Raw genomic sequence first — 21,130 nt, forward strand, 5'->3', positions numbered from 1 at the left:
ACTCCTCCTGGATACTGTTATAAGCATGAGCCCCGTCTGATTGGTCGTGGCGGTGGTGTTGCTATAATCTATAAAGATATTCTCAATGTTACTCAGAAAACAGGTCACAGGTTTAATTCATTAAAATGTTACGCTCTTAGATGTAAGAAAGAAATCCATATTATCTCTAGCCTTGGCTACCGTATATAGACCTCCAGGGCCTTACGCTGATTTCCTAAAAGAGTTTGCAGACTTTCTCTCAGATCTATTGGTCAATGTCGATAAAGCATTAATTGTTGGAGATTTTAACATTCACGTAGATAATCAAAATGATACGTTAGGGGCTGCGTTTACAGATTTATTAAACTCATTTGGGGTCAAGCAAAACGTAACTGGTCCCACTCATCGTCTTAATCATACGCTAGATTTAATTATATCACATGGAGCCGATCCAACCGATATAGATATTATACCGCAAAGTGATGAAGTCACTGACCATTACATGGTAACTTGCATATTACGTACCGCTGAAATTTGTCATGTTGCGCCGCATTATCGACCAGGCAGAACAATCCTTCCAACAACTATAGATCATTTCTCAAATAGCTTACTTGATCTGTCTCAGCTGCTCAGTGAACCCAAACAAACAGATGAACTAGAGGAAATGACTAGCACTATGAGCACCATTTTCTCTAGTACATTAGACATCGTTGCACCAATTAGACTAAAAAAGGTTAGAGAGAAAACGAAAGCACCATGGTACAACAGTGCTACGCATGTTCTAAAGAGAGAAACCCGTATTTTAGAGCGTAAATGGAAACAAACTAATCTAGAGGTCTTTAGAATCGCATGGAAAGACAGTATGTCACGTTATAAAAAGGCCCTAAAAGCGGCCAGGGCTGAGCACCTCCGCAAACTAATAGGAAATAACCAAAATAATCCAAGGTTTTTATTTAACACCGTGGCTAAACTAACAAATAAACAGACGTCACCCGAACAAAATATCCCGTTACAGTGTAGTAGTAATGATTTTATGAAGTTCTTCACTGAGAAAATAGAAAGCATCAGAACCACAATTGTAAATGTACAATCTTTAATGGTGTCTTATGATTCAGACTCAATTATCCCCCCGCAAGAACAATTACAGCGCTTTACAACTATAGGACAGGAAGAGTTAAATAAACTTATCATTGCATCTAAACCAACAACGTGTTTATTAGATCCAATACCAACTAAACTACTGAAAGAAGTATTACCTGTAGTGGAAGAGCCTCTCCTCAATATTATTAACTCGTCTTTATCTTTAGGTCATGTTCCAAGAACATTCAAGTTGGCAGTTATAAAACCTCTTATTAAGAAACTACAATTAGATCATAATAATCTAGCAAATTACAGACCCATTTCAAATCTTCCATTTATGTCTAAAATACTAGAAAAAGTTGTGTCTGCCCAACTGGGCTCTTTCTTGCAAGAAAATGATATCTATGAGAAGTTTCAGTCTGGATTCAGGCCGCATCATAGCACAGAAACTGCACTCGTTAAAATCACAAATGATTTACTTTTAGCTTCTGACCAAGGCTGCATCTCAATACTAGTTTTACTTGATCTTAGTGCTGCGTTCGACACTATAGATCACACAATACTCTTAGATCGACTACAAAATTATACTGGTGTTCAAGGACAAGCATTAAGCTGGTTTAGATCATATTTATCTGACCGCTACCATTTTGTCTGCGTAAATGGGGAAAAATCTAAGATAACGTCAGTAAACTATGGAGTACCGCAAGGATCTGTGTTAGGCCCTCTGCTATTCTCAATATATATGCTGCCACTTGGTAATATTATAAGTAAACATGGAATTAGTTTCCACTCTTATGCTGATGACACTCAATTATATATTTCATCACGACCAGATGAAAACGCTAAATTATCTAAATTAACAGAGTGTGTTAAAGATATAAAATACTGGATGACATGTAATTTTCTGCTATTAAATTCAGATAAAACGGAGGTATTACTTATTAGTCCTAAAAACTGCCCACAAAACCTCTTACAATACAACTTTAATTTAGAAGGGTGTCCTGTTACTTTATCCTCTACAGTAAAAGACCTGGGTGTTATACTAGACCGCAACTTGTCTTTTGAAAATCATATTTCATATGTTACAAGAACAGCCTTTTTCCACCTTAGAAACATTGCTAAGCTACGTAACATGCTATCTGTTTCTGATGCAGAAAAGTTAGTTCATGCATTCATGACCTCGAGACTAGATTACTGTAATGCTTTATTAGCCGGTTGTCCTGCATCCTCAATAAACAAGCTACAGTTAGTCCAAAATGCCGCCGCTAGAGTTCTTACTAGATCAAGAAAATATGATCATATAACACCGATTTTATCATCACTGCATTGGTTACCTATTAAGTTCTGTATCAATTTCAAAGTATTGCTCCTGACTTATAAAGCCCTAAATGGTTTAGCTCCAGTCTATTTAACGGATCTTCTATCGCCCTATAATCCATCGCGCTCTTTACGATCACTAAATTCGAGGCTTCTGGTCATTCCTAGGATATCGAAGTGTACTAAAGGAGGGAGGGCGTTTTCACATTTAGCTCCTAAACTCTGGAATGGCCTTCCTGATACTGTTCGAGGCTCAGACTCGCTGTCCCAGTTTAAAACTAGATTAAAGACGCATCTCTTCAGCCAGGCATTCACATAATACTTACATTTTATACTACAGTTGAATCAGATTGAATGCATTAATATTGCGAACAGCAGCTACGCTAATTATTTCCCATATGCTTTTCTGTTGTTATCTCGGGACGCTAGTCCCGAGGTAAATACAGATCGTCAGCTCCAGTTTGTATCCAGCCTCTCATGGAAACTACAGATTCTCCAACACCCGTGCAGAGACGACTCGACGCTGGCGATATGTTTATGCCCTAAATCAATACATGATTAACTAACTGTTTTTCTCTATGTACATTTCTGAAATGCACTTTCTGTAAAGCTGCTTTGAAACAATATGTATTGTGAAAAGCGCTATACAAATAAATTTGAATTGAATTGAATTGAACACCATAAAACAACACATAAATAATATCGGCCGATATATCGGTATCTGGCTTTTTTATCGGTATTGGCATGGGCCCCCAAAAATCCATATCGGTCGGGCTCTATGTAACTTACTGCTTTGACTAGAAGTCTAGCCCAAAAGATGTTGGACTATTTGAGAAAATGAAGATCATGTTAAATGATTTGAAGTTGTTGCCAAAACTGTGTAAAGGTTGATTTGAAAGGTCCTAGAAGAGGAGTCGACACATCATAAGACAGAAGAAACACTTAAAGCAGCATTTATGCAAAACAGATTTTTTTTTATTGTTTGTCATTTAACAGTTTCTCCATTATTCAGTAGGAGACAAATTTCAAAGGAAAAAATTGAGTAGAAACCAAACCTTTAAAACTTGACAAGAAGTGAATTGGATACTGTAAACTAAGTGCAGTGTAGATATATGTAAACATTTAAGGAATTATATAAATGATAATAAAATACAAAAATGAACATCACGTTTTCAGTGTTCAGGTTTGCAGAGTTAAAAGAGCTGCAGACTTTTACCACAGGTGGTGATGGTGACAGTCAATGGTTCCAGCACACAGTGTGGTCACACTTAAAGTGTATCGCCACACATTAATCTGTGTTCGTTTTTGGTAAACAGCACATAGAGATATGTCAGGAATACATTTGCAGGAATACGTTTTTACAAAAGAAACGGCAGATTTTATCTTAGACAAATTTATGCTTGAGATTTCCTTAGTCAAAGTAATTTTAATCTCAGCAAGAGAGGCATTTCTGGAGACATTTATGGTGGAAATGTCTTTATTTATATAAAGGGAAACACAGCATTCAGGTGGCAGGTGACGATTCAGAATATAAAAATATATAAGAATATAATGCAGTAATCAGTAAATAGTTTTCTTTTAGCTTAAGTCATTTTTTTTGGACAATGCAAATGTGTTTTCTCTATATATTTACATTGCTTTGCATTTTTTCTTATTGTGCCAAAAAAAAAAAAAAAAAAAACTCTCATATCACTTACATTTGTTATTTTACATTTCTTGTTGTTTTCAGAACATTTGGGAGAAAAAGCAGAAAAAGTGATGGGGACCTGTAAAAGACACCTGTGAATCTCAGGCTTAGTAATAAGACACATACTCTGCTTTTTGTCTTATGACTATATAGACCAAACTCATTGCCTCCACCGAGGCTTGGCCTCAGATTTCAATAATATGTCAATGTACTTTGGAAGAGTATTTGGCTTAATTTCCGGCTGAACAATATCACATTTTACAACAATGAAAATAACACATGCCTTTCCTTCAGTAACTGTCTGATTAGAGCTGAAGCAATGTGATAGCCGTGTCGGCACAGTATAAACCCCTCGCCCTAGATCTGTGATTCTTGGCGATGGAGGAGTTTCTCTCCTTTGACTGCTTTAGCCAATAACTCTGCTTTATGTCTCATGTCCATCAAGGACTCAACACGTTCCTTCCAGCCGATCTTGGCCTCAGATTTCTCTCCCTCAATAAGCATGTCAATGTAGTCTGTAGTGGAGAGAGGATCTGGCTTCAGTGCTATCTCTTTAAGTCTGTTTAAACACTTAGAAGACCTCTCCATCAGCTCCACCACATCAGCCTGCACCTTATCATAGTCAGCCTCCAGCTCATCAACCAATACCTGAACAGTTGTTTTAGCCTTTGTGGCATTTAGGTACTTTTCTTTCAGCTCTTGCATTGTTTGTTTTTCTTGAACTTTCTCATAGTCCCATCTGTACTTCTGATTATAATGTACATTCCAATGACATTTACCTGGACACTCAGTACAGTATCCATCTGTTATTGCCACACAGCCTGCTTTATCGGCATCGTTTGGTATCCCACAGGGAAAGTGGCAGGTGACATAGCACTGCTGGCAGTTGGTGATGAAATTTCCAGATCCAGAAATATCTATTTTAACGGGCTTTGTGATGGTGACATAAAACTCAAACTTCTCATTTCTGCTGATTTCTCCCTCATGCTCTTTTATTTTTGCAGTTGTCTTTTTGATCTCCTCCAGCTTGGCTAACCCAAGCTTAACCTGCTTCTGCACATTTTCAACTGAATTCTCGAGCTGCTTTCTTTCTCTGAGGACCTCTTTCGTCATTTTTAAGCTTTTGGTTTCTATGATATTTAAAGCAGCAAAGAACTTTTTCATGCTTTTTATTCCCATGCTCCAAAACATCTTATCAAAGCCTCCTTCATCCTCATCATCCCCACTCATACTGTCTGCTGCGGATGATTTGTTGTCTGCAAACAACGCTGAATTATTGAATTTGAAGTGAACTGGCAGCCCAGCTTTTGTTTTAGGACACGGGACACCTGAAGCATTGATTGCCTCTAGAACTGGTGGTTGCTGGCCGTCTGCAAACGTCACCAGAACCCGGATGTTGTCTGCCACATCTTTGCCAAAGATTGAGAGCACAGAATCAAACACATATCTCTGTGTTGGTGTGAGTCGTGCTAAAGCAGCCTGAGCCACAAAACACACAGCGTCGATTTCACTGACACCCCAGTCAGCAGAGAAGAGATTACGTAGCTGTTCTGTGATCATCTGGTCTCTTTTTATGCCTCTTGTATCTCCAAAGCCTGGAGTGTCAACAATGGTCAGTGAGCAATCTATCTCAAAGCCTTCCTGGTGGTTGAGTTTGTACACAGTGACTTCAGAAGTCTGACTTTCAGCTTGTGATTTCAACTGGCCCTCATTAACTAACTTAAACCGATATGAATCCTCCCATTTGACACCTAGAATGTAATTGATAAATGCATTGATGAGAGTTGACTTCCCAGCCCCAGTTGCTCCGAGAACCATTATGGTGCGATTAGGTTTAATGGACTCTTTACCTAAACTGAATCGCTTGCACCCATCAACATTGATTTTTTCTTCTTCCAGGGGAACTATATAAACCGGGAGAGCCCCTGTCTTGGATTTTAGCAATGTGCTTTTTTCTTTATAAGCATCAGCAAGCCGTTTTTGGCCTCTGAAAAAATTCATTTTGAAGTCCTAAATTTACAATCAAGATGACCAAGACCAACCCTCTGAGGAGGCAGTAACTGGTTCTAATCAGAAAACAGTAAGACACCAAGTCTGTGCAGTACAAGTGTAGGTCTATGTCTTCTGCTCTGGAAGTGCACTCAGGTCCAAATCTGCAAAAGATGAAATGTACAAAAATAAAAATGCACAGAATTCGACCCTCAGTTGCAGCACCACTGTGTGTTGCCTACTAGTGCAACCTTATATTGAATTAATATTGAATTACCTAAGGGACAGATACAGTGGACTACTGTCAAGAAGCAGTATTAATGTAAAACTATTGTTAAGATCTTTGTGTGGAATATTTTCCATTATAGCACGTTATGGGACCATATCTATTGGGTCAACTGACAAATTTAAATCAGCAGTTAGCAAACAGAGCTACATATCAAGATTACGATTAACTTAATTAAAGGGAGTGGTTTGAGGTGGATAATTTTACTTTTCTCAACTACATGACAAATATTAAGTACTGTACTGCATTTGTAGCATATCTCTTCATAAAAAAGTTATTGTTTTTTAAAGGGCACCTATTATGCCCCTTTTCACAAGATGTAAAATAAGTCTCTGATGTCCCCAGAGTGTGTATGTGAAGTTTTAGCTCAAAATACCCCACAGATCATTTTTTACAGCATGTTTAAAGTGTCATTTTTTGGGGCTCAGAAAAACGAGCTGTTTTAGTGTGTGCCCTTTAAATGCAAATGAGCTGCTGCTGGATGACCCAGGGGGCGGAGCTTCATGAGCTCGCGCTCAGTCTCTCAGGACAATCTCATCTCACGGAATGATGATAATATCAGAAACTCTCAGTAATGGCGTTCATTTCGACCCGGAGTCGGACAATAATGCCTACAGAGTCAGAGTGCTGTATAGAGATGGAACAGGTATAGTTTAGTAGTTTAATTACGGTTATAATGTATTTGTCATCTGCTTGTATGTATCCACTAGTAATAGCCTACAAGTCTGCTGTTTCGGACCAGGTCTGATTCCGAATGATGATCAAACATATACTGATGAGTTTAATAAAGTTTATTGCACATCACACAAAAGATGAAGCGTCAGTTTTACTCCAGAAAATCACCGTAAGAGCTGAGTAAACACAGTAAGTTATAAGAAGTGCGCAAGTACGAATTTCGGTAGAGTTGAGGGAGCATTTTCTTTAAAAACAAAATAATTCCACCTCGTCTTCAGCGGCTGCCTCAGATTTCGGGAGTAAATAGAGAGAGCTATGTGGATTAATACATCCAGCCACACAACACCTACAACGCTTGGGAGACATTCTCATCTATGGCTGTGAACTCGATCAGGGCGGGGCTATGGTAAACCGCAGTGTCTGTCAACACTCGTGGGCGGGGCCTGTGGCTCGTGGGCGGGGCTATGTTGAAACGGCAGTGTCTGTCAACACTCGTGGGCGGGGCCTGTGGCTCGTGGGAGGGGCTATGTTGAAACGGCAGTGTCTGTCAACACTCGTGGGCGGGGCCTGTGGCTCTTGGGAGGGGCTATGTTGAAACGTCAGTGTTTGTCAACACTTGTGGGCGGGGCCTGTGGCTCGTGGGAGGGGCTATGGTAAACCGCAGTGTCTGTCAACACTCGTGGGCGGGGCCTGTGGCTCGTGGGCGGGGCTATGTTGAAACGGCAGTGTCTGTCAACACTCGTGGGCGGGGCCTGTGCTTAGTGACGTCACTAAAGCCGCATTCTGAAAACAGGTCGCTGGGAGACAGTGCTGATTATTTATGGGGATTAATAAAAAAGGAGTGAGTGGATTTTATCACTATTGACTGGTTGTGTACACACACTGCCAACACACATTTATGTCCAAACAGCATGCAAAAGTGAATTTTGCATAATAGGTCCTCTTTAACACATGGAGAGGTAAATATTGTTAACATCTAGGGTTATAAGGGAAAGTAAACTGAATAAAACCTGCTAGCGAGCAGGTTAGACCGTTAGTACGTTGCCATAGGAACAGACTCAGAGTTGCGGCTGAACTGTTTTTGTGAAACCCCAAACCCAGAGAGTCAACCAACACTGAGTTTTCACTAAACCTGCTTTCTGAAGTGGAGCCCACAGTTTCACCTAGAAACATCATAAAGATAGCAGAAGGTATTGTCAGGTCTCCTGAAATAACATACATTTTTAAAGTTTTAAGACAATGTTGCTGCATGTTTGTTGGGAATGGATACCATTATCTTTATTATCTTTTAATCCTTATGTAAAACAAATCAAGTGGGTATTAAAATGTGCTACATAAATACTGCTTGCTCTACTGCCTTGGATTTGTTTTCTTTTTGTTTTGTGATGTGTACGGAATATATGGAATATACAGGACTCTCACGCCATAGCCAGGGTTTCTGCGGGGTCTTAAAAAGTCAAAAATTTCAAAATCCAAATTTTACGCCTTAAAAAGTCTTAAATGCGCTGAAGTCTTCTAGGTCTTAAATTATTTTAAACGGGTCTTAATTTCCCTATGTCTATGTAACGCTACCTTCTCATCCTACCAATGCGCATTGAAAGTTTTTTTTTAATTCTATACACTGTAAAAAAAATCCTGTAGTTTTTACGGAAAAAAAATGGCAGCTGGGGTTACCAGAACAATTCCGTAAAATATTCAACAAAACAGTAATTGCTTTTACCGAATAACATGTACATTTTACAGTTTAAACCAGCATATAACACACTGGAGTTCTGTTATATTTACTGGTTTAAACTGTAAAATGTACGTGTTATTCTGAACAACATGTCAATTTTACAGTATAATCCAGTAAATATAACAGTAAATTTCAGTAATATGATATAATGTTAATTTACCGTCCTATTGAAGTATTAATATCTGTTTTGTACACTGATAACCACCAATCACAGCAGTGATGAGAGTCACATGATCAATCAAAGCTCAACACAAGCAGTTCTTCCACAAGAAAGTCAATACTAATATTTATAGAAGCTGCACAGTGTCATTCACACAAACATTAAACACCATCATGGTAACACATGAAATTTTAAAAATGCAATAAACATTAATTTAACAACATTAAATGTAACATAAACCCCTAATGTACATAACTGATAAAAAAAACGAAGAAAACTATGAAGAAACAAACATAGTTATTTCAACAAAAATACGAAGAAAACTATGAAGAAACAAACATAGTTATTTCAACAAAAATACATCAAATGTGAAGTGTCACAGGGAATTGTGGGAATGTCAATTTACGGTTTTTCACTGTAAATTATACAATGAGTTGTTTTTCACTTTCAAAAACTGTAAATTTAACGGTATGTTACAGTAAAATTACATTAAATGTACCGTTAGATCTATCACAGTTATTTACCGTATATAGTACGGAAACTTTCTGTTAACCAATTAACAGTTTTTCACTGTAGTCTTTTTAGTCTTTTACCGTTAAAATTATGATCATTTTTTACAGTGTAGTTCTTTCTTTTGCTCATCACTTTTGTTTAATTTTAATGTTCATTAACTTTGCAGTAACTTTTGTGTCTCTGTATTTATACTATATATACAGTGTTTGTATATACAGTGTTTATATATATATATATATATATTTTATTTATTTATACCATGGTCTGGGTGAATACTCGATTCTGATTGGCTGGAGGGTGTCCATTAAAAAGTGATGTAGGACACCTAGTAAAGGAGTTCTGGTGAAACTGACTGTTTACTGTTCGAAATTAATTAATAAATGCGCTGGCTACATCAGCTGTGAGTAACCATAGCAACAGGCAGTCAAAGTATCCGTTTACAATTTATTGTATCAAAACAAAACTGAAGGGTTCTACGAGCTGAGCAGACTATAAATATCTCCGAAACCAAGTTATTGTTTGTAAAAACTTTAGATTTCGATTGTAAAACTAATTAAAATACAAACTAATGTTTTAAAAATGTGTTATTTGGCAAGTTAATTAATGAAATAAATTCAAGACCTATATCCCGACACAAAAGTATATTAAATATAAGTATATATATTAAATGCAGAGTCATAGTGTAAGTACATACATATATATGTAAGGGTTAATGCCCTTCGAGGTGTCCATTGTCAGGTACTAATGGACTCCGCTGTGCGTCGGACAGTTCACGCCTCGCCGTCGTCCATTAATACCTGACAATGGACACCTCGAAGGGCATTAACCCTTACATATATATGTATGTACTTACACTATGACTCTGCATTTAATATATATACTTATATTTAATATACTTTTGTGTCGGGATATAGGTCTTGAATTTATTTCATTAATTAAGGTCTTAAAAAGGTCTTAAAGTCTTAAATGTGACTTGTTGAAACCCTGCATAGCTCAAAACACACTGACAAGTTTGATTGGCAGTGACATGATTGGCCGCCACAGCGTGACTTGGGGTTACGTTTTTCTAAAAGTACCTCAGGCCTGCTGCCTTCTTTTGATGTCCTTGTGCTAACCTGAGCAACGTTAGGCTTTACAACAATGCCGCTTCACTACAATTGTAAGATGTTTCATTACAGAGTTCTCTGTTGATTTGTTTGTCGCTGTGTGCTCGTGGTGGAAAATTAATGCAAACAAAAGTTGCGTACAGGTCCCCTCAAGGCCAGGCTAATGTTAGAAGTCCCTCTAGTGGACAGAACGTGTAACAACAACCACATGCTTGTAGTAGCTTTGACGATGCATAAGCCTGAGTAGTGTAGTACATATTATTTAACAGGCTGCAATTGAGCATTAAATATTTGAATATTATTCGAATATAAAAAAAAATAATCAAATGGAATTCGAATGGTATTACAGAGGAAGACTGACAGCTCTAGTTCCCCCTGTGGCCCCCCCGCAGCAGCCTAATCGCATTACCCCCATTTTTGCTGGACCCTCATACGGCCAGCGCAGCCTGTTTTGTATTTACTATATATAATATTTTTTCAAAATTCTGTGTAAATATGTACCTGATTAAGGTGAATTAAAATGCAGCCTTATTAATGAGCAAAACGTTCGGATGTTAAAACGCACTATTTACGCGTGGCTGGGAGCAGGTGTAGATTTCTTTCCTCCCAACTAACATTTGGAAAATACGAACATTTTAATGAATCCGAAAATTTACGGCAGAACCACTTTACACACGATTTACACAAACATTCGTTCTGCTCGTGTTTCATGAATGAGACCCAATGTTCGGATTCATCAATCGTATTGATTTCATTCCGATTGTGTCCATGTAAAGTTCCTCCTATGGAGTCCACTCATTCGCACTCGGAGATCGACTCCTTTTGACTGATAAGATGGTGGAGAGCGTAAACACCAACTGCTACAGTGAGATGGGAAACACTTTAGAATACTGTTCCTTCATTAATGAATAACTACACAGGAACAAATGAGTAATGCATTAGTAACACTCTAGTAACTACTATTAGTAATGAATCAAGTGTCACTACATCATTCTAAAGGAACTACTAATTATTTGGATCAGTCTCTAAAGTGAAGATCATGGGAACACACTAGTAATGACTAAAGTGTTACCAAATCCATTGGAAGGAATTGCTATTCAAAATCTTACACAAATCTCAAAAGCTTACAATGACTTCAGTCAATATTAGGTAGTTATCATGTTTCTCACTTTAGATACTGATCCAAATAATTAGTAGTTCCTTTAGAATGATGTAGTAATACTTGAGTCATTACTAGTGGGTTACCATTACCTTTTATTCTAAATTATGCATTATTCATGTTAATTATGAACCTGTATATAGTAGTTCTCTGGGAGGTATGAAAAAAATAGTATTTGATTAGCTAATAGTGAACAACTACATTCATCTGAGCGCTATTACTTACTAATTTGTTAATCAGAGTTTCTTGTTAGTTAATAGTAGTTACTAGAATGTTAATAATACGTTACTCGTTTGTTCCTGTGTAATTATTCATTAACGAAGGAACAGTATTCTAAAGTGTTACCGTGAGATGTTAAAACCTTTCTTTTTAGTAAACTCTGTGTACACAAACAATGTTCTCAATGCTTGCGTTCATGTGTAGAGGCCCTGGTGATACTTCAAGGAGAGATTCATGTTGTGACGAGCCTTCTTAGAGTTTTAGTGATTTGGATGCTATCATAGTAGCGCCCCTAGCACTCCCATTCAAAAGGCCATTTGACCGAAAACGAGAATACGGTAAATCTTAAAGTGGCTCTTCCATCCTAATTGTGCTTTTAAACGAACGTTTGCCACGAGTACATTCACAAAAAACCCCTAGGTTGCATTTTGGCAAGAGTTATGCTTTAAGACACAGGTGTCAAACTCAGTTCCTGGAGGGCCACAGCCCTACACAGTCATTACAAGTGAACAGCCATGTGAGTGATTCCTTCAGAGTGAACAAGAGTGGATCTGACTGCAGTAGATGTGAAAGATATGAATAAAAGTAAAGTTATTTCAGCCAGCGCACATACCTGTATTTACATCCTGTTTTCGGTTGAAGTCCACAGTAGTCGATTGTCGAGTTCTCCACTGTTGCTTAGCTACCTATGATCACGCGCGTGAACTCGACAATCGACTACTGTGGACTTCAGCCGAAAACAGGATGTAAACACAGGTATGTGCGCTGGCTGAATTATTGTAATTTTTATTCATATCTTTCACATCTACTGCAGTCAGATTCACCGTGTTCACTCTGAAGGAATCTCTCACATGACCTGTGCACTTGTAATGACACATCAAGGATGTTAAGAGGCTAAAAGCAGGTTTAGTACTTGCCCCATTGAAGTCAACAGGGTGCAAATTTTAAAAAGACGATAACACGGTGTAGGCAACACTGATTTTTGACGTTGTTCTCTGTATTGACAAAAAACATGAGCTCAATGTTAAAACTGACCGGAGTTCTCCTTTAAGACTTTTTAAGCCACTAGGGATTATATAGGGATCCTGTACCTGTTCTTAACACCTGCGCATTTCCTTTACGACATATATTTCGTGTAATGGCTGTGTCTGCCTACCTGGCTGGGGAAACCAAGTTAGCTCCAGGATGACCTGCCCGAGGCAATCAGAAGAGTCCAGGGAGAAAAGCCTGCAGGAGTAGAGGAATTACCACATTTTAATACATGCCATTATTTTATTTTTTTTGAACATTTTTATTTAAGTAAATGCACATCTTAATTGACTTTTGTTTTTTACAAGCGTAGAAGAACAACGGCAAACTCTGCAGTGTCCTACACACACACACACACAAAAAAACAAAAAAAACATAGTAAAATGTCAATCAGTATCCAAAATAACAATTACATTTTTTCAGTTAGATATTCCCATACCATACAATTATAGTGCAATATTCTTTATCTACATTTTACTGCATTTAAAAAAAAAAAAATGCAAGAAAAATAAGCAAGAAAATCCCCCTTCACTCACATTTTATTGTGGCCAGCCAAAATAATGAATAACCGGATCCCAAAGATCCTTAAACTGATCAACTTTCAAGTGAAGTTGGGCCGTAATTTTCTCCATACAGTATATCTCCTTTAACCCTTTGCTCAAGTGTAGGGGTTGGGCCTTGAGCCAGGACTTAGTAATAATTTTTCTTGCCACTAAGAGTAATATCTGAATCAATTTAGTGTACTGGGCTGCGTTCTCCGATAACGTTGTCTCTTAGCGCGCTACGAAGACTCAAAAGGTACACCTTAACTACAGGTATACATTTCCTACGTGTGTTCTCCGAACTATACCTTAGGATGTTGCTTAAGGTAAACCTTCTTAAGTTCGACCTTAGCAGGCGCTGTCCATGGTGGAGGCGCTGAATAGGTTGATATCGATGCCTCGATGATCGATTGTGCGCTCTTTCCTTCACAGCGGTATAGGTAAAGTATTGAGAAAACAATGTTCTTTATAAAGAAGCGCCGTCTTTGATTTAAAACAAGTGCTCGCTGTCTCGCTGCCATAGCTATAAAGTTTGTGTAAACTCATCTTTCTTTATATAGACTCCTAAGCCTTTTCTGTCAAATGGTTCGCCAGCTGATGTGCCTTAGGATAGTAATTAAAAAAGCTAACAACCATTAGTGTATGGAAACTTTATCAATGAAAACACTTCCATACACTGGGTGTAGGCTATAACAACTTAAGTATTTTATATGTAAAATTTAAAGGTAAAGTAAAAATGTAATTTTAATACTAAATCAGATTTATTTTAAATGTTCATATAAAATGTTCTATGTGTAATTAAACTGCGATGTAAAAAAGCTTTTTGCGTAGTGGTGGCCACTAGCGGTGTGAACCGTCAGCAGCGATAAGGTATAGCTAAGAGCGCTCCAGACCAACCTTACGAACGTATACTTAACTAAGAAGGTTTCGGAAAACACGTATTAACGATAAGGTACTTCTTAAGGTACAACTTAAGAACGACGTAGCGTTAAGGTAGTTTCGGAGAACGCGGCCCTGTTTGTTAAGACCCTCTCTTGGGGCTACTCCTATTACACAGTGAACACATTCTAATGACAAGTTACATTTTAACATGACTTTAATTTCCCGCGTAACTCCCCGCCAGAAGGGTTTCAGGATGGGGCAATCCCAAAAAATGTGAGTTTGATCTCCAATTTGGTTACAATTTCTCCAACACAAATTTGATTTACTTTTGTCAAAACTGAATATAATTGAGGGAATTATAAAGAATCTCATCACGACTTTCTAACAGAATTCTTTTGTGGTTTTGTGACTAATTTCACATGCCTTAATCCATTCTTCTTCTTCAATAATAATATTTGCTTCTAATTCCCATTTGCCTTTTATGTCAAAAGAATTATCTAACAATTGTGACTGTAGGATATTATACAAATTTATTATATTTTTTTCAGTGATATTTTTGATCAAATAGGATTCCATTGAGGTAGGCAATCTTTTCAAGGATTCCCATTCCCCACTCGACCTTATATAGTCCCGTATCTGCAAATATCGGAAGAAATCTTTGGAGGATAGTCCATGTTTGTCCTGTAATTGTTTGAAGGATTTTAGGATTTCCCCATCAAACATCTGATGTACAGTTATCAGTCCCTTCCCTGCCCAATTCAAAAAACCAGGATCCATTTTACTTGGAGGAAAGTCACTCAGTTTGGCTATTTGGAGTGCACGTGAAGTTGTTAAAGGGATACCCCGTCTCTTCCTCAACATTGACCATATACGATGAGTACAGGCGATCCATTCATTTTAAGTTCTCTCCATTTCTTTTATTCCAAAAATAATGCTGTCTCCAAGGGAGCCGATGGGCTCGAGAGATTCTCCAACCATAACCAATTTGTATCCTACGGAGCCCGCATAGTCCCACTTTGTCAAAAAAAAAAATATTATAACTTTTAATTCATGGCACAATTCAAACGGGACCAGAAAATAATTATTTTCTCCCATTCACTTGCATTGACGATTTTTCAACCTAGAGGTCCAGCGGGGTTAGCGGATGGGCGGGACTTACCAGCTCTATAATCAGATGATTTGCCAGTGTGCAGAATTCAGCACTGAACAAAAAAGTCCATTTTGAGCGGTGAGGGGATTCTATAAATGCATCTGATTTGCGTTCAAGAAATCAACACATCTGTCTGTGATTGGCTACACTGTTCAACGCTGCAAACATGTTATAAATAGATAGAGACTCTGGCCTGTAAATCGTTTCTATTTTGTTTGTTATTGTTGCTTTTGTGCAACAGATGAATGACAATTTATTTGTTTATAGATGTTCAGTTTATAGATAATTCTATTTTGTGGGAGTCTTGCGAATCGTTTTATTCTCCCGCAACCAGCACACACACACACGGGTGCATTACCGCACTCGGCCATCAGATCAATATTTCCGCGCCGCACTCTGTTGCGTTGGGTCCCGCGGGAGTGCAGGTCTCCAGTCTACATGTGCATTCACAACTTTTAAAAACCGTAGTTTAAAGTATTCCCATACTTTGGATGATCGTGCTCTGTCATTTTCACCATGAAGCAGAAGCCGCCATTACTCGATATTTAAACGTAAATAATTAATGTGACGCGTCGACGCATTTCATGCGTGTCGACGTATTTTCATAGTCGGCGTAATCGATGACGTCGGCGCGTTGTTGCGGCCCTAATATGATGGTTACCATGCTTGTACCCAGGCATCATGGCCGAAACTTCTTTTTTACGTCATGCAAAATAACGATTTCTGCAAAACTCAAACTGGGAGCAAAATTGACCAGTGCATTTGTAAAGTTTGCTCAAGATGGATTACAAAAACAAATAATTCTAATACTAAAATGAATTACCGGTAATACAGTTATGTTAATACAACTAATATATTCACTATCACAAACACTAAAAGATAAAAAGTGTGGACTTACAAATCAGTGTGTTCAGCAAGTTACCGCTCAGCTAGTCTCAGGAACGGAGCACGAGTTCTGTCTTAGTTTACTCTGCTGCTTCCTTTTATACACTCAGCCTACATTACAGTCCACACCCCCCCCCTCCCTCCCCCCTCCCCCCCACATACACACACACACACACACACACAGCCAATGAGACCATTTCCCAGAAACCTCTCTCCATAATATTGAAAGCAAAATTAGCTTTGGCATCTTTGCACTCAATTATAATAGATTGATAACACATGCATATAATTAAGCAAATATCTAAAACAGAAGAGTAATTAATTTCCAAAACCTAATACTGAAAACCATCTCATGTAAAAAATACTCAAAACTTAAAAATAAGTAGTAAATTAGCACAAAGTTATCATATGCAATCATTTAATTCAGCATCACCAAGTTAAACCAAGTATTTTTGTATTTAGCAAAGTTGAGTTGGAAGCAAAGTTCACAGTGAATGCAACTTATAGACATATACTTAGACATGGCTACATTGAGTTAATTATTAAAGGAGAACTCCGGTCAATTTTAACATTGAGCTCATTTTTTTGTACATTTGGAGTGCTGTCAATACAGAGAACAATGACACAAATCGGTGTTGCCTACACCGTGTTATTCTATTTTTAAAATTTGCACCCTATTGACTTCAATGGGGCAAGTACTAAACCTGCTTTTAGCCTCTTAACATCCTTGATGTGTCACTACAAGTGCACAGGTCATGTGAGAGATTCCTTCAGAGTGAACACGGGTGGATCTGACTGCAGTAGATGCGAAGGATATGAATAAAAATGATGTTATTTCAGCCAGCGCTCATACCTGTATTTACTTCCTGTTTTCGGTCGAAGCCCACAGTAATCGAATGCCGAGTTCACGCGCATTGGTTTAGTACGTATGATCATGCGCCCGAACTCGACAATCGATTACTTTGGACTTTGACTGAAAACAGGATGTAAATACAGGTATGAGTGCTGGCTAAATAAATATAATTTTTATTCATATCCTTCGCATCTACTGCAGTCAGATTCACCGTGTTCACTCTGAAGGAATCACTCACATTTTCTGTGCACTTGTAATGACACATCAAGGATGTTAAGAGGCTAAAAGCAGGTTTAGTACTTGCCCTATTGAAGTCAACAGGGTGCAAATTTTAAAAATAGAATAACACGGTGTAGGCAACACCGATTTTTGTCGTTGTTCTCTGTATTGACAGCACTCCAAATGTACAAAAAAATGAGCTCAATGTTAAAATTGAGTTCTCCTTTAAATAATCACTATAGTAGAAGCATAACACTTACGTCTGTTCGGACGCTCTTGCTTACTGCTCCGCGCTTTGCTCTATCGCTTTTACATTTTATCTCCTATTTTTTCTATTTTTGATTTCCTTTATTTTATTTCCTTTTATCACCTAATTTTAACTTCAGCAAATCAGCACAGTGCTCATACGACAAAGTTTGGATTACTACAAAAACTGAGAATTCTTTTACCCGACCAGCTTACATACCGGGAAAGGAAAACACAACTGCCTACAAGGATAAGAGAAAATGCCTCTTCTGGAATCTACTTGCTGCACTAACTGCCACAGACTTTTACAAAGGATTGCAGTTCTAGAAACAAAGTTATTTACGGGACCACCAAACCAGACGGAGCACACAACAGAGCTTCGTCATGGACACCCTCAGCATACCGGTGAGTCCCATGAAACTAGTACTCCTCGGCAGGTAGAGAAACAAGCCGATCGACTTACTAATCGATGGCACAAACAGGGAGCGAGACCCAAAGGCACTCGAGACATCAGATTGTCACGAGCATCACATATTACCGCAGTAGCATCCTCTACCCCAGATACAGCTCTGACAAGGATTGCAAACACTGGCCTCCTACCACCGCCTATACATCTTGAGAACAGATTTGAAGTACTAATGAATGTAAATGAGGAATCCACAAATGTGATGAATGTGATCGAACACAGACTGAATAGGCCAGTAGCTAACACTGATGCTAACTGGCGCTCAAGGTCGAGCAGACAGCGGCACTCAGCTCAGAGCGCAGCCGGGCCCAGGACTCTGATAGTGGGGGACTCCATAATCAGAAACATTAGCAGCAGGGATACAACTACGTGCTGCCTTCCACAAGCAACAACTTCTGATATAAACAGGGAACTTCAGAACATTCTGATGAAACATAAGACTGCTAATCGACTCATCATACATGTGGGGAAGAATGATATTCATAAAGAGCAGTCAGAACTCCTTAAGAAGGATTTCAATGAACTTTTTGAAACACTTAAAAGACTGAAAGTTGAAACATTCATCAGTGGACCACTCCCAGCAAGAGGAACAAACAGGTTTTCACGGTTGCTTGGGCTTAATACGTGGCTGCAAAAAACCTGCAATATAAAAGCAGTGAACTTCATTGACAATTTCAATCTTTTCTGGAGTCAACGACAACTGTTTCATCGGGATGGCCATCACCCAAACAAACTTGGTTCAAGAGTGTTAAAGGACAATATCTACTTCTCCCTAAATCATCCTTCTGCGGTTTGTGCCAATCCACTCAATCTGAATGGCACACACACACCTGGACACAGTATGAATGACCACGGGACTTCACTTCAGCAGCAAAATGGACATGATAACACCACTCCGCCACAACAACCTCTGCTCACGGACACAATCTCAGCTGAGCCCTGCACACAGAGCTCACCACAGACAGCCATATCAGAACTGCTTGAAGATTCAGCACCCAAGGACGACTTCCTGGAAAACAGCCAGGGAAGCCAGGACAGCATATTACAGCCTCCTATAACACCGGAGCAACAGCCCCTTTCACCAGACACTTTCTCCCTCTCGCCTGCAACGCCACTACTGTGCTTCTCACAGAAAATGGAAGAACTGGTGCATGCTGGAACCAGACTATCCCACTCTTTTGCTGCAAGCCCCCAGATACCAACTAAAAAAAGACAGGCACCACTACCACCAAAGCCTGCGGGCCCAGCTCGCCCTCCCCCTCCTGTGAGAGCTCTTCGGCCTCTGCCACAACGCCAGGGCCCACACCCTCCTCCTTCTGCTCGAGGTGAACCAAAAACAACTGATACCAGCTCTCAGTGATATGTGTCGGGTCCCCGTTTTGATAACAGTAACTTTCTCAAATGTTTACAAAACAAGCGGGAACCCAGTGTGCCTGTATCTTTCTCTATTGCTGTTCTATTACATGATAGAAAGTCTAAGGCCTTCAATAGCCGTACAGCAAACCCAACTAATCTGGTGCCTATTACACGTCAAACTAAGATTGCTGTGGGGAAAAGTAAGTCTGTTAAGTTAGCTCTTTTAAACATTCGCTCACTTAAAAATAAATCACTTCTAGTCAACGACTTAATAACCACAAACAACCTGGATTTTATGCTTCTAAATGAAACCTGGCTAGAAGACAGCTGCAGTGCAACAGTCCTCAATGAAGCAGCCCCTCCTAACTTTACTTTTATGAGTGTCTGCAGAGCTGTTAAGAGAGGTGGGGGTCTAGCTGCTCTTTTTAAAGATATCTATCAATGTAAGCAAATATCATTTGGGAATTACCCTTCTTTCGAATATCTGGGTATTGTGTTAAAAGGTGCTCCACGCATTTTACTCATCATTATTTACAGGCCGCCAAAATACTCTCCAGCCTTCGCTGAGGACTTTACAGAACTGTTATCAACAATTACCTCAGAGTTTGACTGTTTTGCCATTGCTGGAGATTTTAACATCCATATAGATAATGCAGAAAACAATATGGCAAAAGAAATCAAAACTGTTTTAAAAACTTTTGATCTGACTCAGCATGTACATGGACCCACACACAATCGTGGACACACTCTAGATTTACTTATCAGTAAGGGTCTAAACATTTCATCGATTGTTATTAAGGATGTAGCACTGTCTGACCATTTCTGTATTTTCTTTGATATATTGATCTCTCCTGCCACTGAAGCTAGATCTGTGTCTGTCAAGAAGAGATGCTTAAATGAGAACACTAGTGTACTATTTATGAAGGCTATATCCTTGACACCAAGCATATCTGCTGACTCTGTTGATTTTCTCCTTGATTCTTTTAACTCAAAAGTTAAAGGTGTAATTGATGATATTGCTCCTGTTAAAGTCAGGAAGAAGAGTGGCAGACAAAAAGCACCTTGGAGAAACTCAACAGTAGTGCAAAATATGAAAAGACAATGCAGAAAAGCAGAGCGCATGTGGCGGAAGACAAAACTTGTAGTCCATTATAACATCTACAAAGACAGCCTTCATGCTTTCAATATGGAACTAGGCAAAGCTAGACAGACTTTCTTCTCAAATATTATAAACAGCAATTTAAACAACACACGCACTCTTTTTGCTACTGTAGAGAGACTGACAAACCCCCCAAGCCAGATTCCCAGTGAAATGCTCTCAGACAGCAAGTGCAGTGAGTTTGCTTCTTTCTTCTCTGAGAAAATCAATAATATCAGAAAGGTGATCAGCACATCCTTGAGTTGCACTGGGGTCAGACAGATCAAACCACCTGAGAAAGTAGTTACTATGTCTGATTTCAAAGAAATTGATGGCAAAATTTTGGAAGACACCGTACAGCACCTTAAAACATCAACCTGCGCTCTCGACACACTTCCCACATCGTTTTTCAAAAGTGTGTTAAACAGTTTAGAAGCAGATCTTCTAGAAGTGGTAAAT

At 38.7% G+C, this 21,130-nt stretch overlaps 1 protein-coding gene across 1 annotated transcript; it reads right to left on the minus strand.

Moving 5' to 3' along the window:
* Positions 1-3,840: 3,840 nt before the first annotated feature.
* Positions 3,841-16,469, minus strand: LOC311281436 (uncharacterized protein). The gene is made up of 3 exons (XM_084394375.1): positions 16,407-16,469; positions 13,062-13,132; positions 3,841-6,216 (listed from the first exon to the last, which is right to left on the minus strand). Exon 3 carries the CDS (start codon positions 6,062-6,064, stop codon positions 4,421-4,423), a length of 1,644 nt encoding a protein of 547 aa, XP_084250501.1. The 5' UTR covers positions 6,065-6,216; positions 13,062-13,132; positions 16,407-16,469; the 3' UTR covers positions 3,841-4,420.
* Positions 16,470-21,130: the final 4,661 nt, after the last annotated feature.

The sequence above is a fragment of the Rutilus rutilus genome, assembly GCF_951802725.1.
Source record: "Rutilus rutilus genome assembly, chromosome: 21".
Lineage (NCBI taxonomy): Eukaryota > Metazoa > Chordata > Actinopteri > Cypriniformes > Leuciscidae > Rutilus > Rutilus rutilus.